Source organism: Ursus maritimus, unplaced genomic scaffold (genome assembly GCF_017311325.1).
Source record: "Ursus maritimus isolate PB19 unplaced genomic scaffold, ASM1731132v1 scaffold_32, whole genome shotgun sequence".
Lineage (NCBI taxonomy): Eukaryota > Metazoa > Chordata > Mammalia > Carnivora > Ursidae > Ursus > Ursus maritimus.
Window position 1 is genome coordinate 10,753,897 of NW_024425786.1, and position 22,740 is coordinate 10,776,636.

Sequence of the window (22,740 nt, forward strand, 5' to 3'; positions counted from 1 at the left end):
GGGGGGGGGGGGGTTTGGGCAGGGCCCTGCGCTGGGACCCTTCTTCTCGGGAAGGGCGCCTACTGATCGGACACTTGGCTCTTGCCCATGGAGGTCAGGCCCCCTGGTTCAGCTGTCTGTTCCTTGGCTTCGCTCCGGCTTGGCGCAGCTGGAACCCCGGGCCCTTCCCTCTGCATCCCGGAGAAAACGGCTCGGGGCAGGGACCCCGCCGGCGACCCTGCTGCCTTCAGACACAGCCGCTCGCCGAGGGGTTCAGCCTGCTCTGGCATGGGCTGTGACCCTGTGGGGTGCTGCGGGACCTCGGGGCAGCCGGTGTCTCCCTCTCCGTCTCTCCTTTTGTGACACACACGTTACCAAACACCAGGACAAAAGCCCCACACCCACTACTGACCCACACGTCCCTCAGACTCCACGTGACACGTTACCAAACACCAGGACAAAAGCCCCACACCCACTACTGACCCACACGTCCTTCAGACTCCACGTATTTCCCGCACGTGAAGTCATTTCAGCATTATAACAATTCTGTGACACAGGTAGTATCGACACCCGCCCCCCCCGCCTCGATTTTAAAGATGGAGAAACGGAGACTTGCTGGGGTAAAAACACTGGTCACGTTATTTGCTCCTTTATTCATGGAAACGATATGTACTGCGTGTCTACTACTGGTTTGTCTCAGTCCGGTCCCCCAGCTAAGCTGTGGCAGAGCCGGGGGCCTCCCTTCATCTTCCCCTGGTCCAGGGGTCAAGGCCCCTCAGGGTGGGTCAAGGCCAAGAGAAGGCCCTGCGCCCCCACCTTAACGGCCTGGCGCTCTGTCCCCGCAGGAGAGCGAGGATGCTGTCAAAGCTCTGGCGAAGGAGAAGGACCTGCTGGAGCGCGAGAAGTGGGAGCTGCGGCGCCAAGCCAAGGAGGCCACGGACCATGCCACGGCGCTGCGCTCCCAGCTGGACCTCAAGGACAACCGGATGAAGGAGCTGGAGGCCGAGCTGGCCATGGTGAGACCCCACCCCACCTTCACACACCCGGGGTGTCCCCGCGGCTGCTAGAAGCCATGTGACGTGCCGGGGACAGGGTGTGGGGACGGGTTCACCGGGAGTCCCTCGGTGGAGTCGGGCAGAGCGGGCCGAGGGGGGGTGCAGCTGGGGGCGGGGTCTGTGATGCTACATCAGGCTCCTTCCACATCGACCCCTGAGCCCAGGCCACAGCCTGTCATCCACCTGCAGGGGCCGGGAGATGGGAGCCCATCCACGCTTCCACGCTCCCAGGTCACTGTCAATAAACAAAGCCCATTTTTGTTTAAAATACACACATTTGTTTAGGAAAACATTAGGGAGAAAATGCACGAAAAAACTAACAGTGGTTGTTTCTGGGTAGTAGGATTGCAAGAAATCTCTAGTGAAAATGTCTAACTTGGGTTGTCAGGGGAAAAATGTTATTATTTTTTTTCCAATCCAAAACAAACCTTCAAAGTACTTCCAAACGCTGTGTTTTCCATGGAAGTGCCCAGCCCCCGTGTGGGGACAGAGAGCCCAGGTGGTGTGTCCGGGCCTGGTGGAAGGGGTCCAGGGCCCTGGAGTCCTGCTCTGCCTGTTCCTGTGTGACCTTGGGCCACGCACTGCACGTCTCTAGGCTTCAGTGCACTTTATCTGGTACCAGAGGGGGGGGGCGGTCTTTACCTCACCCTGCCCTCCCTGGAGGTGGCTGGGAAACTCCAGGGAGCCCATGGCTTAAGGGGCCTTCGAAACCAGCAGGGGCTTAATGTGGGGGAGAGTGCAGGGCGTTCCTGAGGGGTTGGGGGGTTGGGAAGGGCCCCATGAAACTCTTAAAACACAACGTTCTCCTGCAGAGACTCATACCAGCTAACTGTGTAGACAGCCATGGGTTCTGGGTTTGAATCCAGCCCCACTCTTTCCTAGCTGTGTGACCTCAGGCAAGACCCTTCCCCTCTGTGGGCCTGTTTCATCTAGTCTAAATAGAGATAATTGCATATACTCTATAGGGCCTTTCTGAGGATTTCAGTGAAATAATGAGAGGGAAGCACTTCGCTTGGTGCCTGTACTTAGCGATGATTTGGTGACACAAACGTTCTCTAGGGTACCATTCTTCAGGATCGCGGGCTGCCCTGTGGCAGGTCAGGACCCCGGGGCCCCTCCTGGGTCTCCTGTCCAATGCTGACCCCTAGTGGTGAGAACTGCCCAGGCCGGAAGAGGCGGCAGCTGCCCGGTCTCCTTGAAGCGTGGGTGCCTTTTCCACCAGTGAGGTCCGTGGCGCTGGCCCCCTGCTGCCACCTGCAGCCCAGACAGAAACCTTTCCAGCTGCAGACCTGGGAAGTGGGTGCAGGTCTTCCCAGTGCCCCGTAGATGGCCAGATGTGGCTTCCTAGCCTTGGAGCACTGGCGCCAAGCATTCTGGGGATTTCTGGGGTCTTTCAGAACTGGGAACCAGATCTCCTCTGTTTCTACTCTCACCATGCCCAGACTGCTCAGCCTGCTTCTGTTCTGGCCAACGAAACTCAGGTTCTTGCCCTCTCCTCGGGCGGGCATCAGACCCCTCTGCTAGGTATGAATAGTTATGGTGAGTGTTTACAGGCTTCTTAACCATCAGCATGGCCGATGTCTGCCTGGGGCTCGGTGGCAGAGGGAGGGCCTTTGCTAAGATGCATGGCAGCCCCAGTGTTGTTGGGGTATTCACCAGACTGGAGGTCCCCTCTGTTGCCCGCCATCTGCAGAATTTCACACCCTGGAGGCTTCTGGAACTGCCTGCCCCAGGCAGCGTTGACCAGCTCGCCCCAATGCTCTGCTGGCCAGGCCGAGACTAAAGGGAGGGCACCATCCCTGAGCATGTGACTTATACATGTGCCCTGGGTGTGAGCAACAGAGAGCCGCTCTGGCTGGTTTAGACGTGGGATGTGCTGGAAGGGAAGTCAGAGGTCACGGGCACAGCAGGAAGGTGGACGCCAGGCTCAGCAGTGGGCCGAAGCCCGAGCAGCTGCTGACGTGGGGAAGCCCAGGCTGTATGTGGAGTGGTCCAGGGGCCCCTCTGGGGAGGATGGGCCTGAACTTGCCTCCGAATGGCACCTCGGTTCTTCTTTATAAGTCTGATTTAGCACATGGTAGCAAAATGGCCAGTCCTAGGTCCCTTGTTTACCACCTGGGGGTCCTGGCTGTGGCCCCCTGGTGATGAGTAATTTCTTAAGTGACCCTGAGATGCCACCAAGGAGCGGGGAACTGAGCTGGCAAATTCACACACACACACACACACACACACACACACACACCCGGGACATTAACACCGTGGGGAGCAGCCAGGTGCCTGATGAGCATAAGCGGGCCCTGTCCCAAGTTAGGCATCACCCCCCCCCCCAGTCTCTGCTGTGGAGCTGGGCTCTGGTCTCCGCACACCCTGTGTGGCTCTAAAGGGCCTGCTTCCCTTGCGTAAATGCCAAAGACGTCGGCTTCCCAAGAAGCAAAGCCCTCTCGGTGTTTGGTGATGGTGGCACCCACGCTCCCGCTCAGCCGCCTGTCCTTCGGGGGGGAGTGTTCCTGAGTAACGATTCTTGGCCACACCAGGCATTATCCCCGGCATGGTTTCACCTCTGTAGCCACAGTGGCTTCGTGGGACCACCCTGGGGGGTGTAGGTATATATTTGTAATATGTTCTTTTATTGAGATATAATTCACATGCCATAAAATTCATCCTTTTTAAGATTACGATTCAGTGGATTTTAGTATGTTCAGAGAGCTGCACAACCTTCACCACGATCTAGTTCCAGAACAATTTCACCACCCTAAGAAGAAACTCCTCCCCGTTAGCAGTCTCCAGGGAGGCATATGTTCCCGTTGTGCCCGTTTCGGGGATGTGGAAACAGGCTCGGAGGGCAGGAGCTCGCCCAGAGCTGCCAGCTGCTGGAGAGGCAGCGCTGGGAGTCAGGCAGGCCCTGTGCCCCGTGATGTGGCGGTGGCGTTCACGAGGCCCCTTCTCAGCATCGGTCTGTGCCCTGGCCATTCAGTCCTCACAGAGTCCCAGTCCTGCCGTCTTCGGGCTGTGTGACCTCTGACAAGGCACTCAGCCTCTCTGAATCTCAGTTTCCACATGTATGAAGTCAGGACTATAAGACCTTCCTCCTGGGGCGAGGGTGAGGTGAGGAGATGCTCAGTGAACGGCAGGGGGTGCCCGGTGTTCGGCACCTAGCCCCATCCTGTCCTTGGCCCACCCGGAGGAGGAGGCGTGCATTCTCGTGTCCGTTCCACTGGCTGGTCACGGTGCCACATCAAGTCACTTTTAACCTGCCTGGGCCTCCGTTTCCTTGTCTGTACAAATGGCAGCCGCCACAGGCCCATGAGAGATCAGGCAGAGTGAGGGTGGGTGAGAGGCAGGGTCGAGCAGCAGGGGGACGAGGGGGGCGGACATTGTCTGGGTCGGCGCCGCTTCTCCCTCGCTCTGCAGAAACCCACCTGCCACAAGCACCACCTCCTGGCCCTGGACCAGACCTGCTCACGAGCCTGCTCCTGTTTCCTGGAGGTTTCTGTACCAGGATCCTCCCGGGCTTTGGCCAGCAGAGACGTCCCCTGGACGAGCAGGAATGTGTTGAAAAGCTAGTGAAGGATTCCACTGAGCCGCACTCCCAGCATCCCTCGGGGGCCCAGGCTCACTGTCCAAGACAGACTACTTCGTGGCTGCCCAGAGCAGACTCTCCAGGCACTCAGGGGTCTTCACCAGCCCTGATCTAGACGGAGGCCCAGGGCAGGGCCCAGCCCGCCTCCTGGATCTTCTCACCGTCTTGGGGGGCATCAGTGACCCCACCAACCACCACAGCTGTGACTTACTGAACGTGCAGGAGGATGACCAGCATCCTGGGCCTTCGTGGGATGTAGGCCGCGGCTTGTAGATGTTTCATGATAAGTCACTAACCTTTACTGGGTATTTTTCCCATAGGCCAGGGCTCTCCATAGCAACCATGCAATCCTCCTCAGACAGATGAGGGCATGGAGGCGCCGAGGGCGGAGGGACCTCACCCAGGATCCCTCCGCTGGGAAGGGGCACAGCCGGGCTTAAATCTGGGCAGTCCGATTTCCGAGCCCAAACTCCAAAGCACTTCGGTGGGCCACTTTGTCACACAACTCCGGGGGGGTGCTACTTACATAGAAATGAGCCCTCTCTGTTCCCCATCCTGCTGGTGAGGACTTTGCTTAAGGCCACACAGCAAGTTAAATAGTAGGAGTGGAGTGTGAACCCAGTTCTGTTTGGTTTCTGGCACGTGAGGGGGGTTGAGCCAACGTACGAATATCCAGTAGCTCAGAACTCCAGGCGCAGAGCGCTCAGGAGAGGGCAGAGGCTCAGACAGAAGAGGGAGCCAGAGCTCAAGGGGAGCTCCCAGCATTAAAGTGCGTTCAGTGGAAGAGGTGAGCCAAGGGAACGCGGTGTAGACTGCCACGGGAAGATGACCCATTGCAGCACTGTGGGTGCCTGTATTTTAAGTTGACTCTACACACGTCTGTAGTCCTCGTCTCTGTTGTAGCTCTGTCACGAGTGGACCGTTTGTTAGGGTCCCTGTGCTTCAGAACTCCGAGGTACCACCACCCCGTCCTGCAGGACTCACCCCAGCTGTCAAGTAGCAATGATGTCAAGCCGCCTGCTGAGTTAGAAGGTGCCTCTCCCAGGCCCAGACAGAGCTGAGGCCCCACCTGGGAGAAGAAAGCCAGGTGGGGACAGAAGAGCGGTCCTGCCTTGGATTTCCCGATGCTTCCCGCATAGGTGCCTGGGGACGTGTGCAAGAGGGCAGAGCCGAGGGCTCATTAGCATATGATGGCAGACTGACCTGGGGCTCGTTTCTCAACCCTGAGTCTGCCTTCCAGGCAGCCAAGATGGATTGGGCAGGAGGAAGCAAGGGAGTAGGGTGGCTTAGCGCATGGAGTGGTGCCCAGATGGAGGGCTGGGAGGCCAGGTGCACGTGACGTGGTGCCCTGGTGGCCAGGAAATGGGAGTCTCCTGCGTGGCTGGGTTGCTGCAAGCCTATAGCAGCCCAGAGACACCCCCAGCCTTGCCACTTCCTTCAGCAGGATTGTTCCATTGTTCTCTCATAACTTGACAGAGCAGATTCCCTGAGCTGTCAGCCTGGACATAGCAGACCCTGCTTCCGTTCATTCCGAGGATTTTTATTAATCACTGCATGTGCCCAGCTCCAAGCCAGGGCCTGCGGAGGCCGTGGTGACGAGGCACACCCCATTCCCTGCTTCACGGACTCGGGGTCTGCATTACTTGGGCTGGCGATTTCATTGTCCCGGAGAAGCGTGGGCGCTGTAGAAACCACGGGGCTCATGGCCAGACTCCCAGGCTTGGGATCCAACTTGAACATTGTGCTTGCTGCGCGTTCTTGAAGGAGTCACTTCTCGAAGCTTCCGGTTTCTCCTCTGTCAAGCACAGATAATCTTCACTCCCTACTTGAGACCCAGGGCTGTTGCACTGAGCACACGATGGTTTTCTAACCGGGAGGAGAGATTATTACATGGCTTGGGGGATGGGACTGACACCTTCCAACTCAGCCTCCTTCTGCCACGGAAGAGGAGTGATTTCCTAGACTTGGGGTGTCCAAGCTAAAGGGAGCCCTAAGGATTGCTTGCCCTGGGGTTTTCATTTTACAGGTGGGGAAGCTGGGGCTCAGGAAGGCAGTGACTTTTCCTCCACTCTCATTCAGATCCCAGCTGGTCCTTGGAGAATTAGAAAGAATGGGTGATAAGTGTGTCCTTGGACAGCCCCCCAGTGTCACTTTGTGTTAGCCGGAACTAAGGGGTCACCCCAAAGTGAGTGTGCAGTGCAGGTGCTGGACTCTGATGGGCACGTGTTGCAGAGCCGGAGATGGCCTGGTACCAAGGTCGGATTCACGGCTCTCTCCCCACGGTCGGTCCTGGCCGAGCAGCAGGCCAAGAGGTCCCTGCGATCACGTTGTCTTTTTCTGTCTCCCGGCCCTCTCTCCAGGCCAAGCAGTCCTTAGCTACGCTGACCAAGGATGTCCCCAAGCGGCATTCACTCGCCATGCCGGGCGAGACGGTGCTCAACGGCAACCAGGAGTGGGTGGTGCAGGCGGACCTCCCGCTGACCGCGGCCATCCGGCAGAGCCAGCAGACGCTCTACCACTCACACCCCCCCCACCCCGCAGACCGGCAAGGTGAGTCCTGCCCCCAGCCTGGCCCCGCCGTGGCTGGGGGGGCTTCTTAGGAGCCCGCTGACCTCCCCAGTGAAGGAAGCAGCCTCTCTGTTCCCACTGTAGCTGCTTAGGGGGGTGTGGGGCAGAGGCCACAGGCTTGTGTTACTGAGAAGTCTAAGAGGTGGACTTCAGGCATAGCTGGATCTCGAGGGCCAGACATCATCGGGGGGGGGGTGTCCATCCGTCGGTCTCAGCCCCGCCTGCCTCCCTTTATCCTCCTCTTTAGGCCGTCTCTTTCCCCAAAGCAGCAAAACAGCCCCCAGTAAGTGCAGGCTTTTAAGGTTTTTAAGTGTAAAAGTTGGGAGAAAGAAGAAAAAAACTCTTTGTGTTTGTAGTAAATCCCAAAGAAGGACTCTGATTGGCCAGCCGGGGTCACATGCCCACCCCTGGACCAGTGACAAGGGGGTACTACACGGATTCTGCAGCTTGTGTCTTCTGGATGGGGGGGGGGGGGCAGCAGGGCTCCTTGATTGACAGCGCCACGCAATCACGGGATGTGTGGGAGGGCCACAGAGGTCACACGTGTTCACTGCCCGCATGGGCGGGGGGCAGCGGGGAGCCCTGGGCAGCATCCGCACCCACTGGCCATGCCACACACCAGTGGCTGCCCTTGTGTGACACGTGCTGTTTGGGGATTGGTCCCAGGCCTTTGGAGCCACAAGTGCTGCCCTCACCTAGCTGGGAACCCAAATCCCTGATTGCAAAGCCCACTCATTGCCCATCCATCTCCCCCGCCACCTCCCCCCCTGCCCTCGCCACCGCGTTAAACCCCACGGCCATTTACTACAGCCGCACCTGCTGCCTGCACGCGGTGGGCCCGGAGGCAGTCTTGCTGACCAGAAAGGGCTTCCTCCAGCCAGCGCCTGCAGCCAGGAGAGTAGTCTGGTGGGGGCCTGGGGGGTGTTTCGGGACTGTGCCCTCTGAGCTCAGCCGTCCATTCTGCCACTACCGATCGAGCACCTGCTCCATGCCCGGCACGGTGAGCTCTAGGGGTCACCGTGAGTAAGACACCCGGCGTGCCTGCCCTCATGGAGCGGACACTGTAGGCGTGAAGATGGACAACCAGGAGTAACCGAGCTGACAAACAGAATGATGACAGATGGTAGTGAGCACAGGGAGAGAAATCAGAAGACACTCTTTGGTGGGGAAGATTGTGGGGAGAGCTGATAACTGGGGGAGACCTCTCTCAGGACAGGCTCAGAGACCTGGGTGATGAGAATGTCCCCGATGAGCAGCGACCAGCAAAGGCCGAGGCAGGAGGGAGATGGCCCACGTCGGGCACTGTCAGCCACTGTGACATGAGCCAAGGCTGGTAGGGTGGCCAGAGCCATGTCCATTTGGGCTTTGGGGGTTTTTAACCCCGGCATGACCAGATGCCTGGCTGTGCTGCAGAGTGAGGTCGGAGTCAGGGAGGCCTGCTGGGAGGCTGCTTGGTCTTCCAGGCAAGAGACAGCGGTGGCTTTGGCTTGGGTAGTGGCAGTGGGGTTGGAGAGAAGTGGACAGTTTTGGGGGTTGTGTCTGAGGTTGAGAGAAGTGGACAGATTTGGAGGGTTGCACTGGGAATGACTGGGCGTGGGGTGTGGGGACCTGGCAGTAGCCTCTAGGCTTCTCACTAGGGAAAGTGGTGTTGACTAGCGGTTAAGACTGTTCTGGGTCTAGGGAACGTGCAGGTGGTGGGAACCTTGTGAGGACGGTCACCAAGGTCCCTGGAAACTCCTGCCTCTTTTCCTTCACTGTGGTTAGGAGAGGGCCTAATTGGATCCAGAGGCCAGGGGTTGCCCTTCCCAGCACCTGCTCTCTGGTGACGTGTGGGCCTGTGGAACGGAGGGGCAGAGGACTTTGCAGTCTCTTCTTTATGTCTCAGCTTTCTCATCTGGATAATGGGGGCATAGGGTAGCATCACTGCAGGATGGCACAGGCGAGGACATTCTCTCCACCCCTCACTTACCCGCTGTCCCTGCTTTCCAGCGGTCAGGGTGAGCCCCTGCCACTCCCGGCAGCCCTCTGTCATCTCCGACGCGTCTGCCGCCGAAGGCGACCGGTCGTCCACGCCAAGCGACATCAACTCCCCTCGGCACCGGACACACTCCCTCTGCAACGTAAGGCCAGCAGCAGCAGGGCCTGGGCCAGGGGGCCTGCCTGGAAACTGCAGGGGTTGGGTGGAGGGGTGAAGACGTACCCGCTGTTTCCTCTCGTCCACCCAGGGAGCACTCTGGCGAAGGCATTTCCTGTTCTGTTCTTTCCTTTTGCAAGAAGAGATGGATGTGGGGAGAGAAAGAAATGAGGCCTGTTTGCTCCTTGTGTCCGGGAGGGCAAGAAAAACCCAGAGGAAGGCAGGCCTGGTCGGCTCAGGGTCTGCGCAGCCCGGGACCACCTCTGGCGGGGTCCCTGTGTCTGGGACCGTGGGCTTCTCCTCCCAGCTGTGACCTTCCAGAGCTCAGGGCCTTACCAGTACTTCATTTCCCCATAGAGCCAGCTCTCAGTCCTTCCAGGAATGAGCCAGATTTTTAAAAATTTTCCAGGAGTTTGGGCAAATATTGCCTCTGGAGAGATGTCCCATGAATTTGTTCTGTTTTTTTGGGGGGGTGGGTTTTTTGTTTCTTGTTTTTTGTTTTTGTTTTTGCTTATTTAATCAAACACATTTTAATGGCATCCTGGGCACCAGCTGCCAGGAGGTGCAGGTCCCCAGCCGCCTAACTCTTGGTGACTGCTGGAGCAGACAGTTGGGCTCCCAAGGGGTCAGGGACGAAGGTGGGTCAAGCATCCGAGGACAGGAGGATGCCATGTTGAGGCTTCAACAGGAAACACCGGGGGAAGGCTGTGGAGACCACTGGATGGTTTTGTTCTGTCCTACAATTGATAACATGGAGGGCTCCCCTGCCATGCAGACCGAGACACCGTGGAGTTAGGTCTTCGAGTGCATGAGAAAGCTTTCTCAAAAACTCAGCTCGTGTTTTATTAACCAGCACAATTGATAACAAAAAAGAAATGAGGTGAATATAGTGGGAAAGAAAGACAAAATAACTCCTCCGTTCCCGTGATACGCTAACCTACCTGAAAACTCTAGAGAATAACCTGTAAAACGATTAGAACCAATAATGACCAAGTACATGAATGGTACTGGTTGAAAATCAATGTATAATAATCAGTAACTTCTCTATATATGAATAGTCATAAGAGAACTTTTATTCCAGTCTACAATAACCATGAAAAGTAGTTCAAGACTACTAATAAAAATAGTAAAGACTGAACTTAAAATTAGTTGCCTTTGCCTGGTGACGTGGGCAACAGGGATCGCTGGCCCAGGGCCTTATCCCGCCCAGTCAGAATGCAGAGAAGGCCGCTCCAGGCCTTAAACCCACTCAAGGGGTTCTTTTTCGACTTCCTGAAAGCAATTTGTGCTCAAGACAGAACCCCGTGACAGAGGCTGTCTTAAATGACAGAACCAGGGCGAGGAAGGGGGCCGCTAGAGGGCCTCTGACAGCTGTCCCCCGGTTCTGAGGGCCCACTGTTGAGCTGAACCTACAGCCAACAGCGCCCTCGTTGTTAGCACGGGCTAGAGACCTAGAGTAGCCACGCACACCCCAAATGAGAAGACCTTCCCAGGGGCCAGATTCTGTCTTCTCACGGTGGGCCCAAGGGGGCTCAGAGAGCCAAAATACTGCTGGAAAGTCCAGTCTGCATTTGGCCTTGTCTTTCCCCAACTTGGCCTTGGCACATACCGGCTGCTACAGGCGGCAGGTTCAGCGTGTTCGTTTCCAGGATCGCCTTACACAGGGCCCTGCTGCCAGGACCTAGGTGCTTTCATAAGCCAGTTGTCTGCAGCCAGCCATTCCAGTGGGCACCAGCCTCATTCTCTTCCCCATGAATTTGGCAAAGATGGCCTGACCCAGAGTAGACCTCTCTTAGCTGCCTGCCTGCCAGATGGGTTCTGTTTGCAAACCTTGGGATGGGACTAAAGACTAAACTACCATTTGTTCCATCCCCACCCTCCCTCAGCCACCTTCATCCCCCATTTCAACAGATGGGCACACAGGTAAGCCAAGAAGAGCCTGGAAAAAGCACCAGGTAACCCTCTGTTCTCAGGCCTTTGACCTGACACCAGCAAGAACAGCCCAGCCTGGACTAAGGTCCTCTCCATATTATTTTCTGGCCACTGATTTAGAGCAGAGGTCGGGACTAACTGTAGGGAAGTTGGAGAAGGTTGATGGACTTGGGCCCAAGGGACATACTTTGTTTTTTTTCATGGCGTTTTTGCCTGCAATTCTGGAAGCAACCATCAGGGGCCTCCCTTGTAATCACTTGTGATCCCAGGGATCCCTTTGCCCCTCAGGCAGTGCAGCCGGACTCTGGGATGTAGGGAAGGCTTTTGCACACCCACCTTTGCATGCCCACCTAAAGGAGCACTGGACCAGGAAGAAACAGTCCCAAATTTGAGTTCTAGCTCTACTGACTATTGGTTCCATCACGTTGGATTGTCTGTAGCCTCTCGGTATCTGTAAATCAGGCTAATGAGTCCCGCCTACCCCTCCACAAAATGAGAGACGCATTGAATTGTTTGTGGGGGAAATTAGAAGCTACCTAGTCTCTCGAGCCTTCCTGTCCTGAAATTATTTTTGTGCTTTTTCCTTTAAAATTGTTATTTCTTTATGAACAGCACCAAGTATAACCAATCTTCAGTTCCAACTTGATGGACCGATTGGGACAGGATCTTAGAAGCCCTCAAGTGACTGATTTGTTGGTCAAAGGGTATTGGGGGTCAAGAGGCCTGAGCAGGCAGGAGAGTACCCCAGGACCCTTGGTCCAGGCAGCATCTCCAACCCCAGATGCCATTGTTGAGCCATCTGGGAGTGTTTACTTCAGGGGCGGGGGTGGGTTCCCCAGTACAGAAGTAGGGTGGTCCCTAAGAGATGGCTTCCTTCTGTGGAAGACCTCACTCTCCATGGGCCACCTCTGCTCCCGTGTGTTGTGTGTCCCTGCTGTTTCATTTCCCCCCTCTTTTTTGGCTACAGGGCGACAGTCCCGGCCCAGTACAGAAGAACCTGCACAACCCCATTGTACAGGTAGGTGTCCTTCCCTGGCCACTCGGGCCCTCCTTTCACCCCATTGTGACCAGGAATCCCTCTGCCCCTTGTTCCCCTGGGCCCTTGGCATCCCCACTTCCATACTTGGGACACCCAAGGCAGAGAGGAGTTAAGCCACTGCCTCAGTCAGTCATGGTTTGGTTCCTGAGCCAGGCTCAGTACCTGGTTTGCCCTTCCCTGTCCTCTTTCCAATCTGTGGACCTATTAAGTGCATCCCACATCTTCCATCCGGCTGCCCTGGTATCTTCTCCTGGCAGCCAAAGGCTGATGACCCAGGCCATCTTTAGGCACCTTGCTGCAGGATACTGTTCTTTATTCATTTTTAACATTTCGGTACCCTGTCATCAGAGAGGAGGGGCCACAGGGAGGAAAACAGGAATTGAGAATCAGAAGGGGTCTCTGAGATCAGCGGTCTAGTCCTGGGGTTCCCAGATGCCGGTCAATGCACTGCTCCTCTGCATGAGGGTCCACCAGGAAAGACTTTTCAAATGCAGACTCCTGGGCCTTTAACCCTGAATCTGATCCACCAGCTATGGGGTGGGGCCAGGAATTCAGGTAACTCTGATGTGTTTTGGGAACCATTAGTCTAACCTCCACCTTTTGGATGAGAACACTACCCCGTGTCTTTGTGTTTGTAAAGCCCTCCTGTAGACACCACCCTCGGGCCCTCAGTTACCCAGACAGGAGCCTATGCCCATCATCCCTGTTGTCTCCACATCACAGATGAGAAAACTGGGCTCAGAGAGGCCCGGGGTTCTCATTAGGACTGGAACTCAAGCCCCAACACCACACCCCCGCTCTACCGTGGCCAGTCCTGCCTCTTGTCCAGAGCCTTAAGTTCTGGGGTCCTTGCTCTGCCCGCACATAGTTCAGGGTTCTCCTTCCTCATTTTCCGGGCTCCCCTGGGTCCCCTTTTTCCCACGGGGACTTTTCCACAGGAAATTTGTATCCTTGCTGCAGGGTCCCTGCAGACAAGGGCCAGAGCCAGGTGCGCAGACACGCTTTTGCGGGCCCTCGGGAAGCACCCCAGGGGTGTGGGCAAGCTGAATTTAAATGACAATGGGAGTAAAGCAGCAGCAGCAGCTGGTGGTTACTGTGGGGCTATGACACCCAGGCACTGCTGTGAGCATGGTTGTCCCCGCTGACACCCTCACGACTGCCTGGCGTGGGTCCCACTGTTGTCCCCAAAAGCTTCCACAACCGGCCCAAGTCGCTCCGCGAACGGGGGTGGGGGTGGGGGCAGACCCTGGCCTCTTAACGCACCGGTTCCACAGCTCCCTCACCCACCGGCCGTCCCCGCCCCTCCGCCGTAGTCCCCGGTCCCCTGCACCCAGCTCAGGTGGCTTTGTTCTTCTCCCTCCACCCCCGCCGCCGGCCGACTCCTCAGTCACTAGAGGATCTTGAAGACCAAAAACGGAAAAAGAAGAAAGAGAAGATGGGATTCGGCTCCATCTCGCGCGTCTTCGCCAGAGGGAAGCAGCGGAAGTCCCTCGACCCCGGCCTCTTTGATGGTACCGCCCCTGATTATTACATAGAGGAGGACGCGGACTGGTGATACCCGCCTCCCTTCGCCTGCCGCGCGCAGGCGTGTCTGTGCGTGTGGACGTGCGTGCGAGCGCGTGGGGGGGGCGCGGCGGGGTGTGCGTGGCGGTGCGTGTGTGCGCGCGCGCGCGCGAGCTCCCGCGCACGTGGGTGCTGGGCGTGGCCGAGCGCGGGCCCCGCCCCCTGCGGCGTCACCTCTGTAATTGATGTACATATTCCAACCGTGTGTGACTCTGTCAACTCTGTCGTCCTCAGAGCGATACAGTTGTGTTGTTAATCTGGGTTTGTTTCTGTTTTTGTTTCTTTTCCGTGTTTTGTTTTTTTTCCCTTTTTGTTCGGTTCGTTGGGGTTTTTTTCCCCACCCCCAACCCCTCCCCTTCTCCTTTTTATGAAACTTGAAAACTTGAAGGACTGCTGTGTATTTGTAAATAACAAAACTATTGTGCACTCCGTGCTTGTAAATGTCCCTTGTCCAAACTGCTACTTCTGGAGCCCGTCTGCCCAAGGATGTGGTCTGTTTTTGATGTTCCCCCCGCCGCCGCCTCCCCCACGCCCCCCGGTGTGAACGCACGGGACCAGACCCCGTCCCCCACCCCTCCGGGCGCCCGTCACTTTAAGCGCAAGCTGCCCACGTGGTCAGGGTAAGGTCTGCTCCCCGCCAAGACCCGCGAGCCCGGCCAGGGGGGCCTTGCCTTGGCTTGGGCGTGCCAGAGGTCAAACGGGCTCTTTTTAACGGCCTGCCAGTTTTTAAATTGCGTTGCCGTTTTTTTCTTTATGGAAAAAAAGAAAAAGAAAATTGTTCCGTTTAATTTATTTGCACAAACGCAGAAGACTTATTCTATCTAAATTATTACATAAATATCGGAATGTATATTTTTCCATGGGGTGGGCGGGAGGCGGGTGTTTCTGTTGACTTGTCTGTTCTATTCTCATGCTGCTGCCAGACTGTGCAAGGTAGACTTGAGGGTGGCCCGAACCCAGGGACCATTGGATGTCAAAGCTTGCTTTTTTCCGTTCTTTCTTTTCTCTCCCCGCCCCATTCTTCTGCCCCTGCATGGACGTGCACTCCGCCTTTCTCTCCCCCGTCCCCATAGCTCCTCTCCAGGCCTTTATGTATCTATTTATTCATCTGAAATAAGAAACACTGACCTCAGTGAGCAGAGGGTCTGCTGTAATGGTCACCTTCTCTCGGGTCTGTCTTTTGAGGGAGGTTGAGCACAGAGTGAGACAGCCAATCACATGACCACAGGGTATGGCCACAGGACCCTCGGCCTGAGTCGGTGCCACGAGGGTCCTTGAGAGGCTTCCCTGCAGCCGTGTCTTTCTCATCCTTGGTTACTCTGCATGTCGGCCAGGCAGGTGTCCTTGGGGGAGGCGCCCATCTCAAGGGGAGGGCTGTTGGGGACACAGTGTCCAGCACCAGAGCCTCTCTGCCCACCCCCTGCTGGTTGGTTCCTCCAGGTACACTTAGCAGAATCTCTCGGGATCCCTCGGGCCCTGTCCTCCAGCTCGTCACAACAGCCCGGGCCTGCTCAGCCGAGGAGTCAAAGGCTGGCAGGAACATCTCTCTCTCTGCCTATTTAGGGAGCAGTGTTGGCCCCAGTGAGGCTTCACCAGCAAAGGAACCGTGTGCATGGTAACGCCAGGTGATAGAGAACACGTGCGCTTCTAAGCCAGCGCCTCCTAAGGCCTAAAACTAGCTTTCCCTTTTCTTTTGACCTGTGAATCGCCCCCCCGTCCCTACCCCCAGCCCCGCTCCACCTTAACTACTAACAAACAGCTCAATTCACCTGCCCTCTGCACAACAGTAGTATGCTTTCTGCTAACATGTTCAGCTCTTACAAAGAAAGGAGATTTGAAAGTGCTAGAGAGTCTCTATCAGAAGGATAGGATATTTTGTCCAAAGTCTCTAAAACAAAAAAACACCAAACACCAGTAGGCTGCTCCCTTTCCTTCTGACTTGGGGGGGGGCGGGGTTTGGGCAGGAGCAGGCAGGGTACCCTGCCTAATAAGGATCTTTCTGGCCTCCTTTGGCTAAGCTGTTTAACCGAGCCTGGCGGTGAGGGAGAGCGGCCAGAGCTGGCATCTTTCTCTACCGAGAGAGATTTTAGAAAATACTTTTCTCCCCCACGAATTTTTTTTTTCTTTTGGTTGATTTTTATGGTTTGCCCTTTACTTATGAGAAAATAAGATTGCAACCACTCCTGGTAATGATTTAGTAGTTCCTTTTCATTTCAGTTTTTGTAAATTAGGAGATAAATCTAAGAGTTACTAAGGATGATTTATTTAAGAGAACTACGTCAAATAGCGAATGAGTTATGGGTAAATTAGATGAAAATAACTTTTCCCATGGGAAAGGTTTCTCGAAGGCATGGATGCAAATATAAAATATAAAAAAAATCTAAATAAAGCTTATTTTAAAATATTATTGAATTCTATGTTATTTGATTGCTTCTATCTTGCTCCGGGTGGGAGGCAAAGCCCGTGCATGACCTGCTCCTTGGAATTCCAGGGCTGGGTCTGGAGGGGCTGAGAAAGCTGGCTGAATTCTGGGCCCATGGTGGGGCTGAGGCCAGGGTGGCCTCCCAGAAACCTCTCATCTTGGCCCCCCGACTGTAATTTGGAGGAGCGGTCCGCATCCAGGGCGCCTGTGGTCCTAACGTACCATCTCCAAGCCTGGCTCCCTGGCCCTGCGTTCTCCAGCTCAGCGGCCCCAGTCAGCTTTCATCTGCTTCCTTCTCCCCCAACCCCCGCCCCCCAGCACTCCTTCCAAAGGCCCAGAAAATTCACCTGTGAGTTTGGGGCATGTTACTTTCTGCAGACCTCACTGGGCCTCTGCATCGTCCCAACATCCCCCCTTCCCTGGGGTCAGAGACGAGCTTAAGAAAGAAATCGAGGGAGCCACAGGGCTTTCCTGATAAAGGAAAGGCTTTTTCCAGGCTTTTTCCAGTCCCATGAGATCCCCCGGATGCAAAGCCTGGGCCTCCCCCCAGTGAAACTCCACAGTGTGGCCCAAGAAGAGGTCACCCTGCATACCCCAATCCCTGATTGTGGCCAGCGCCCTCCTCCTCTCCAGCAATAAAACTGACGGAAGACTGGCCTTTTAACCCCCCCATCGTTTCTGCTGGAAGAAAGCTCAAAGCTCCGTGATCTGTAGACCAGGCCAAGAAGTTGTGCAGTTCAGGACTGCGAGGAAACTTAGGGACATCTACCCCGGCAGTTCTCAACCCAGCCACACGTTAAAATCACCTGCAGAGCTTTTGAAACCAGTTACCAAGGCCAGGCCATAGCGCTGAGAGCATCAGTAACCTTTTCCGGTGACTCTAAGGCGTAGCCAGCATTGAGAACCTTTGGGCTAGTCTGAGGCCCGCAAGTGGCCCAAGCACACATACCACTGCCCTCCTCTCCCTGGTCTCATGCAAACATCACCAATCGATCGAAGAGCCCTTCCCACCCAGCCCAAAGTGGCCTCTGATGTCTTCACTTTGCAAAGCCTCAGACAGCCACTGCCCATCAGTCAGAGTTGGCATACAAGGAGAAAGCCCATTTGCCGACCCGAAACTAGCCCAACCACCCCACCCCACCCCAGCCCCACTGGGCAGATGGGGAACACTTTGGCCCAGAGCAGAATGACTTGGCCGAGATCCTAACAGTCGCTCCCACAGTCCTGTAACATTTTCAAGGACTGAGCCATACCTATTCATATCTTCATAGCTTTATCCAAAAGTCCAACTTCAAGTGGTACTTATTAGAAATTGAAGTAGGGATGCCCAGTGCATCTAGGGCTAGTGTACAGACCCACAGGTTGTGTACTACACTACTCCAGAAGGCACTGTGTAAATGGTGCCCTGAGTTGTACAGTGCACAACCTGCACAGCTGTACTCAGCGGCCCTTCTGCGTGCTCTCCCACCCGTGCTGGCAGGCTCCAACAGCTGTAACCTAGTAACGTAATAACAATAGTAATATCTAACATTTATTAAGCACTTAAACCACGGGCCACAGTCCATGCTGTGCACTTTACATGTATTAACTCAGTTAACCCTCCAACAACCCGCATTTTTGGTGTGAAAACTCGGGTTAAGTAAATTGCCAAGAAGCTAGTAAACAGTAGAGCTGGACTTCAAGCCTCAGGAGTCCGTAGTGCCCTGACCAACATCTGGACAGTGAGGGGGTGGGCCCGGGCAGGGGACATCGTGGAGGCCTCAGCAGGGCCAAGTTTACGCCTCGCCCACCCTTTGCCTCTGGCACAGCTAGCACTTCCTTGCTGGTGTGACTGCATCTATTCCATCCATCCTGTCAGCCTTTTATCTCCAGGCCCAGGAGACCCACCCCCAGGGAGCGAGTGGGGAAGGCAGAGTAGAACCGAGCTGCGGGCCTGCACTAGCACCCCGTTTGGGGCAGAGTTTTGCCTCCGCTGGCCCCGCTGTGGAGCCCCTCCCTACACCAGAGCTGCCGGGTTCTCGGGGTCAGCTCTGCCCCCGACAGGAGGTGGGGGTCCTGGCCCGGCCACAGCCTGAGTCCGGGGGCCCAGGAGCCGCCCCACACCGGTGCCTGGTGGGGACGCGCAGTGCGCTGGGGCTGTAACATAGGAGAGCACCGGCCAGCTCACCCATGTGAGTGGTGAAATATCTACGGGGCCTCTCACCCACAACCTGCAGCTCACAAAACGGACCTTACAAACCGCCCCCCCCCCACCAGCCCATCTGCTCTGAACAAACGGCTTTTAAGTTTTTTCAGTTCAAACCCCACCAGGTGGGGCCAACGCTGCCACAGTCCCCCACCTCCCACCTGTTTCCATTTTCGAGTGGAAAAACAACTTGGTGGTCATAAAGAATCAAGAGGGCATACATATCATTAACCTTATCTTAGAAGAGGATTCCTCATTTTATATTCTTAACAAATGCCCTATAAACATAAAAACATTGAGGAGTTTGGTCTTGGCTGTCTGTTGGAATAGTAAGTGCCCGCCAGTGCAGTGTCGCTCTCCAGGTGTAACGAGGGCGTAAATCCCGCTGGCAGCGAGGGTATGAGCATTTATACCCGAACCACAGCCGCACGGCGTCTTAAAGCCCAGTTACCGAAAAATACGCAAATACGCAGCGCGGCACTCTAAGGGCTAGGCCTCCCAGCCCCAACAATCCAGGAGAAGATCATCCCAAGAGGATTAGGTCTTTAAGAAGCGGCCACTAAAAGCCTTGCGGTCTTCTTCCTGAAAATGGCAGGACTTACCAGTCCCCAGCCTGTCCCCGAGGGAACCTTGCAACAGGGTCGGCCTACGCACAGCAGTTGGGCTTCTCCATCCGAGTCCCCGGGAAACGCTGGCTGACTGCTCACCCGTGTTCACTGAGTTTCAGGTTTGATCTGATTGCTCTCTTAATGGGTTACCAGTAAATGGCAGTTAATTGCAGCCAAACAAGAGACTGTATGAAATTGCAGCCACGCTGCACCTGGGGACCCTTGCAGCCCACCGGTGGGGCCAGGCCAGGCCTGGATAACCGCGGCAGCTCTGCTCTTGCGTCTGATTTCTAGCCATTTGTTTACCCGTGAGCCTCAGTGTCCTCTCATCTGTGACGTGGGTGTCCTAACATTCCCCTCCTCCCAGGCTCAGAAAGGAGAGCTGTGTTTCGCGGCCCGGAGAGGACTGGCCCCGTGGCCTTTGTTCCCCCCCGATTTGAGTGGATTTAAGTTCAAATCAGAGACAGGGAAAATGTGTGCAAGCAGCTTGATACACGTCCTGAGCCCAAAGGTGACTCGATCCAGACAGGTGCCCCAGGGGTAAAATCAGGGCATCGGGCTGTGTGACCCCGACATCACTCCAGCTGTGTGCCCACTCCTCAGAGTCCGGGTTCCGTTCCAGTGTGAGAGACTCCGGGCTTCTCTGCCTCGGAACCGGGAGGCTTTGACGCGTGTGCCCGCTGAATCTGCCCCCAGAATCCACCAGCCATGACAAAATTCTTTCTAGATTCCAAGTAGAAACACACTCTTGCTGTGGCGAGCACAGAGAAATTTAGACCATGGGAAGCAATGAGGCTGCCCAAGCCTGGGTTCTTGAGGCGAGAGCCCCCAGGTCACTCCGGGGTGGCATATGTACACGGAGATGGGTGTCAGAACCTGGGCCAGCCTGGCCTCACAGTGAGGCCTGCCTCCAACTCTTTGCAGATACTCACTCATATAACCCTTCCAACGGCCCTCCAAGGTAAATACTGTGATTACCTCCATTTTATAGATGAACAAACCAAGGCACAGAGAGGTGAAGGTGTTGCCCAGAGTCACACAGCTAGAAAGAGGCAGGACTGGGTTTCAACTCCAGCCGTCTGGCTCCAGAGTCTGTGCTCTCAGGAATCGTGCTCCTCAGTCTCTGACCAAGCTCTCCCCCCCACCAAACCCCCCTGGGACAACTAATCAATAGGAAGCTTCAGAGAACTTGAGAAAGCCTCACGAGCCGAGCCCTGTGCAGGCTAGCTCTTTGGGGCTCAGTTTTTCTACCCAGTAGAGAAGAAATTGGAAAAAGCAGTACTTTTCAAACCGTGTTCCATGGAACACTTGGGGTTTCCTCAGAGGCCCCCTCAAGAGGTTGCCATGGCTGATGAAAGAACTAGCAGGCAGGGCTCCAGGCCTACCTTTAGCCAGAGAAGCTCTGCTCTTTTTTTTTTTTTAAGATTTTGGGAGAGGAAGAAGCAGGCTCATAGCGGAGGAGCCTGATGTGGGGCTCGATCCCACAACGCCGGGATCACGCCCTGAGCCGAAGGCAGACGCTTAACCGCTGTGCCACCCAGGTGCCCCGAGAAGCTCTGCTCTTATCTGTTGCACACTGGGCCTCCGTGCTGGAGTCTGTTCGAAGGATCCTAGGACAGAAAAAAACATGAGCAAGAAGGAAAAAAAGAGAGAGAGAGAGAGAGAGGAAGTTTGGGAACCACACATAGATCAGTAGTGGTCAGACCTGAGCATGCCTTGAGTTTTAAGGATACAGAGTCCCTGGCTCCATCCCGTACCTACTAAATCAGGTCTGGGGGTAAGACGCTGGGATCTGTGTTTCACACGAGCTCCCCGATGCGGGCTCATTTGCGAGAGGCCACGCAGGGCAGTAGCCGAGGGCAGCATCCTGGCCGTGGGTTTTAGCGCAGACTTGCCCTGGGGAAACTTCCCCTCGGGGACCGTGATAAGGGAGGTTGAGATCACCTCCCTGGGGCAGCTCCAGGGCCCCCCTGTGAGGGAGGAACGGCTGCCAGGGGCCTTTGCTGGGCCCGGCTGAGCAGAGCGGAGCGGTCCGGCATGGCACAGCCGCGGCTCCCGGGCAGCCTCAGAAACCTGCAGCAGGACCCCTATTAGAGTCACAGAGAGGTTCCCAACTTCCCTAGAGGCACACGGCCAGGAGGTGGTGGGGACAGAAGTCAAGCCTGGGTGCAGGCCAAGGTCAGAGCGTGATATCCACCATCCCAGACTTCGCCTGACCTGTGGCCGACTGGGCTTCAGCCAAGCATCCGGTGGACCTGCTGGCCTTGGCCTGGGGACACCAGAGGCTGAGCCCTGCATTGGGAGCGAGACCCCAAGCTATGCTCTGGGGAGCGGTCTGGGGTAGAGCAGCTGCTGAGGGAGGGGCCCCTGCAGGGTTCCACCCAGACCCCCGCCCTCAGCCTCCTAAGGAGGCCCAGCCTTCAACCCAGAAGCCCTACCCCAGCCCCGCACAGTGGAGAGCGCTGAGCCTGGCTCTGGACTTCCTGTTCCAGTTTGGCCAAGGACTCGCTGTGTGACCATAGGCAAGTGGGTCTCTCTCTCTCTGGGCCTCAGACTCCCTCTAAAACAAACCAGGCCAGTGGTGGCCTGTGGAGCCATACAAGTCCCTGGCGTCCTCCCCCTGGCCTCCTCCCCCACCACGCTCACTGCCCTTCACCCCAAAGCTCTAGTTTATATCTCTTACAGATGTGATCTCATTGGCACGAAAGATTTTTAACGCCGAGGCAGTGTGACCCCCAGGGGTTAGGTCATCTTGAAGCTACATCTTATGGGCTGCCTCAGGCCTCCTCCTGCACCCCATTGCGGAAAAGTCACTCCCCAAGAGGACCTCAGACTCCCCTGCTCACCCCTGCTCCGCACCAGAGACCGCTGGTCCAGGTCCCTTCCCTCCTCACCCTGGCAGAATAGGAAAGCCTGCAAATGGAGGGCCAGGGCCCCTCCCCAGGGGGCCACGCACAGTCCCCAGATGGACCGTAGCAAGACTACATAGAACGATGCCCCTCCCAGGTGACCGCCTTTACAGCTTGCAGTGCTCTTTCCCAGGCAGATGAAGGTCAAGTTGAAAGGCGTAGCTTCTGGGCAAACTGGGTCCAAACCTTAGTCCTGACCATTTGCTCCCTGGCAACCTTAGGCAAGTTCCTGAAACTGGCTGGGCCTCAGTTTCCCGATGTGGACACTGGGCACCATACGGTGCACTCAAGGGGTGGCTGCAAGGAAGAAACAAGTTACTGCATACAAAAGGCTGAGCTCGGGGCGCAGTGAATGTTAGCCACAATGATGACAATGACAATGACAGTGAGGACAGGAATCTCATTTCAGCCTCTCACCAGCCCTGGGAGAGAGGCCGAGCAGGAGCCTGGTTCAGGTGTGAAGGCAGGTTCAGCAACTCACTCAGGGATAAGACCAGAGGACAGGAGGTGCAGAGCTGACAGGGCTCTTGGCGGCTTCTCGCCCACTCTCCTCATGTTATGGATGGGAAGGGACTTGCCACAGTTAAGCAGGGCATCCGTGGCTGAGCTGGTGGTGGAACTCAGGGCGCCTGACTCCCAGACCAGTGTTCTGAGCTGCTGCAGACCACCAGATTCAGCAGAGGGGGGAAAAAAGTCCTTGTGTCCATTGTTTTGGAAACAATGCTGTGTCTCTAACCCTTAGAGACCATGAACACAACACATTAGT

General features: G+C 56.0%; 1 protein-coding gene across 1 annotated transcript in view; it reads left to right on the plus strand.

Moving 5' to 3' along the window:
- Positions 1 to 16,254, plus strand: part of KAZN (kazrin, periplakin interacting protein) — a 97,730-nt gene extending 81,476 nt beyond the window's left edge. Inside the window, exons 4-8 of the mRNA XM_040645802.1 lie at positions 825 to 995; positions 6,975 to 7,164; positions 9,172 to 9,302; positions 12,216 to 12,266; positions 13,675 to 16,254. Coding sequence (XP_040501736.1) covers positions 825 to 995; positions 6,975 to 7,164; positions 9,172 to 9,302; positions 12,216 to 12,266; positions 13,675 to 13,842 — 711 coding nt within the window. The 3' untranslated portion in view covers positions 13,843 to 16,254. The remainder of the gene's footprint in view (positions 1 to 824; positions 996 to 6,974; positions 7,165 to 9,171; positions 9,303 to 12,215; positions 12,267 to 13,674) is intronic.
- Positions 16,255 to 22,740: the final 6,486 nt, after the last annotated feature.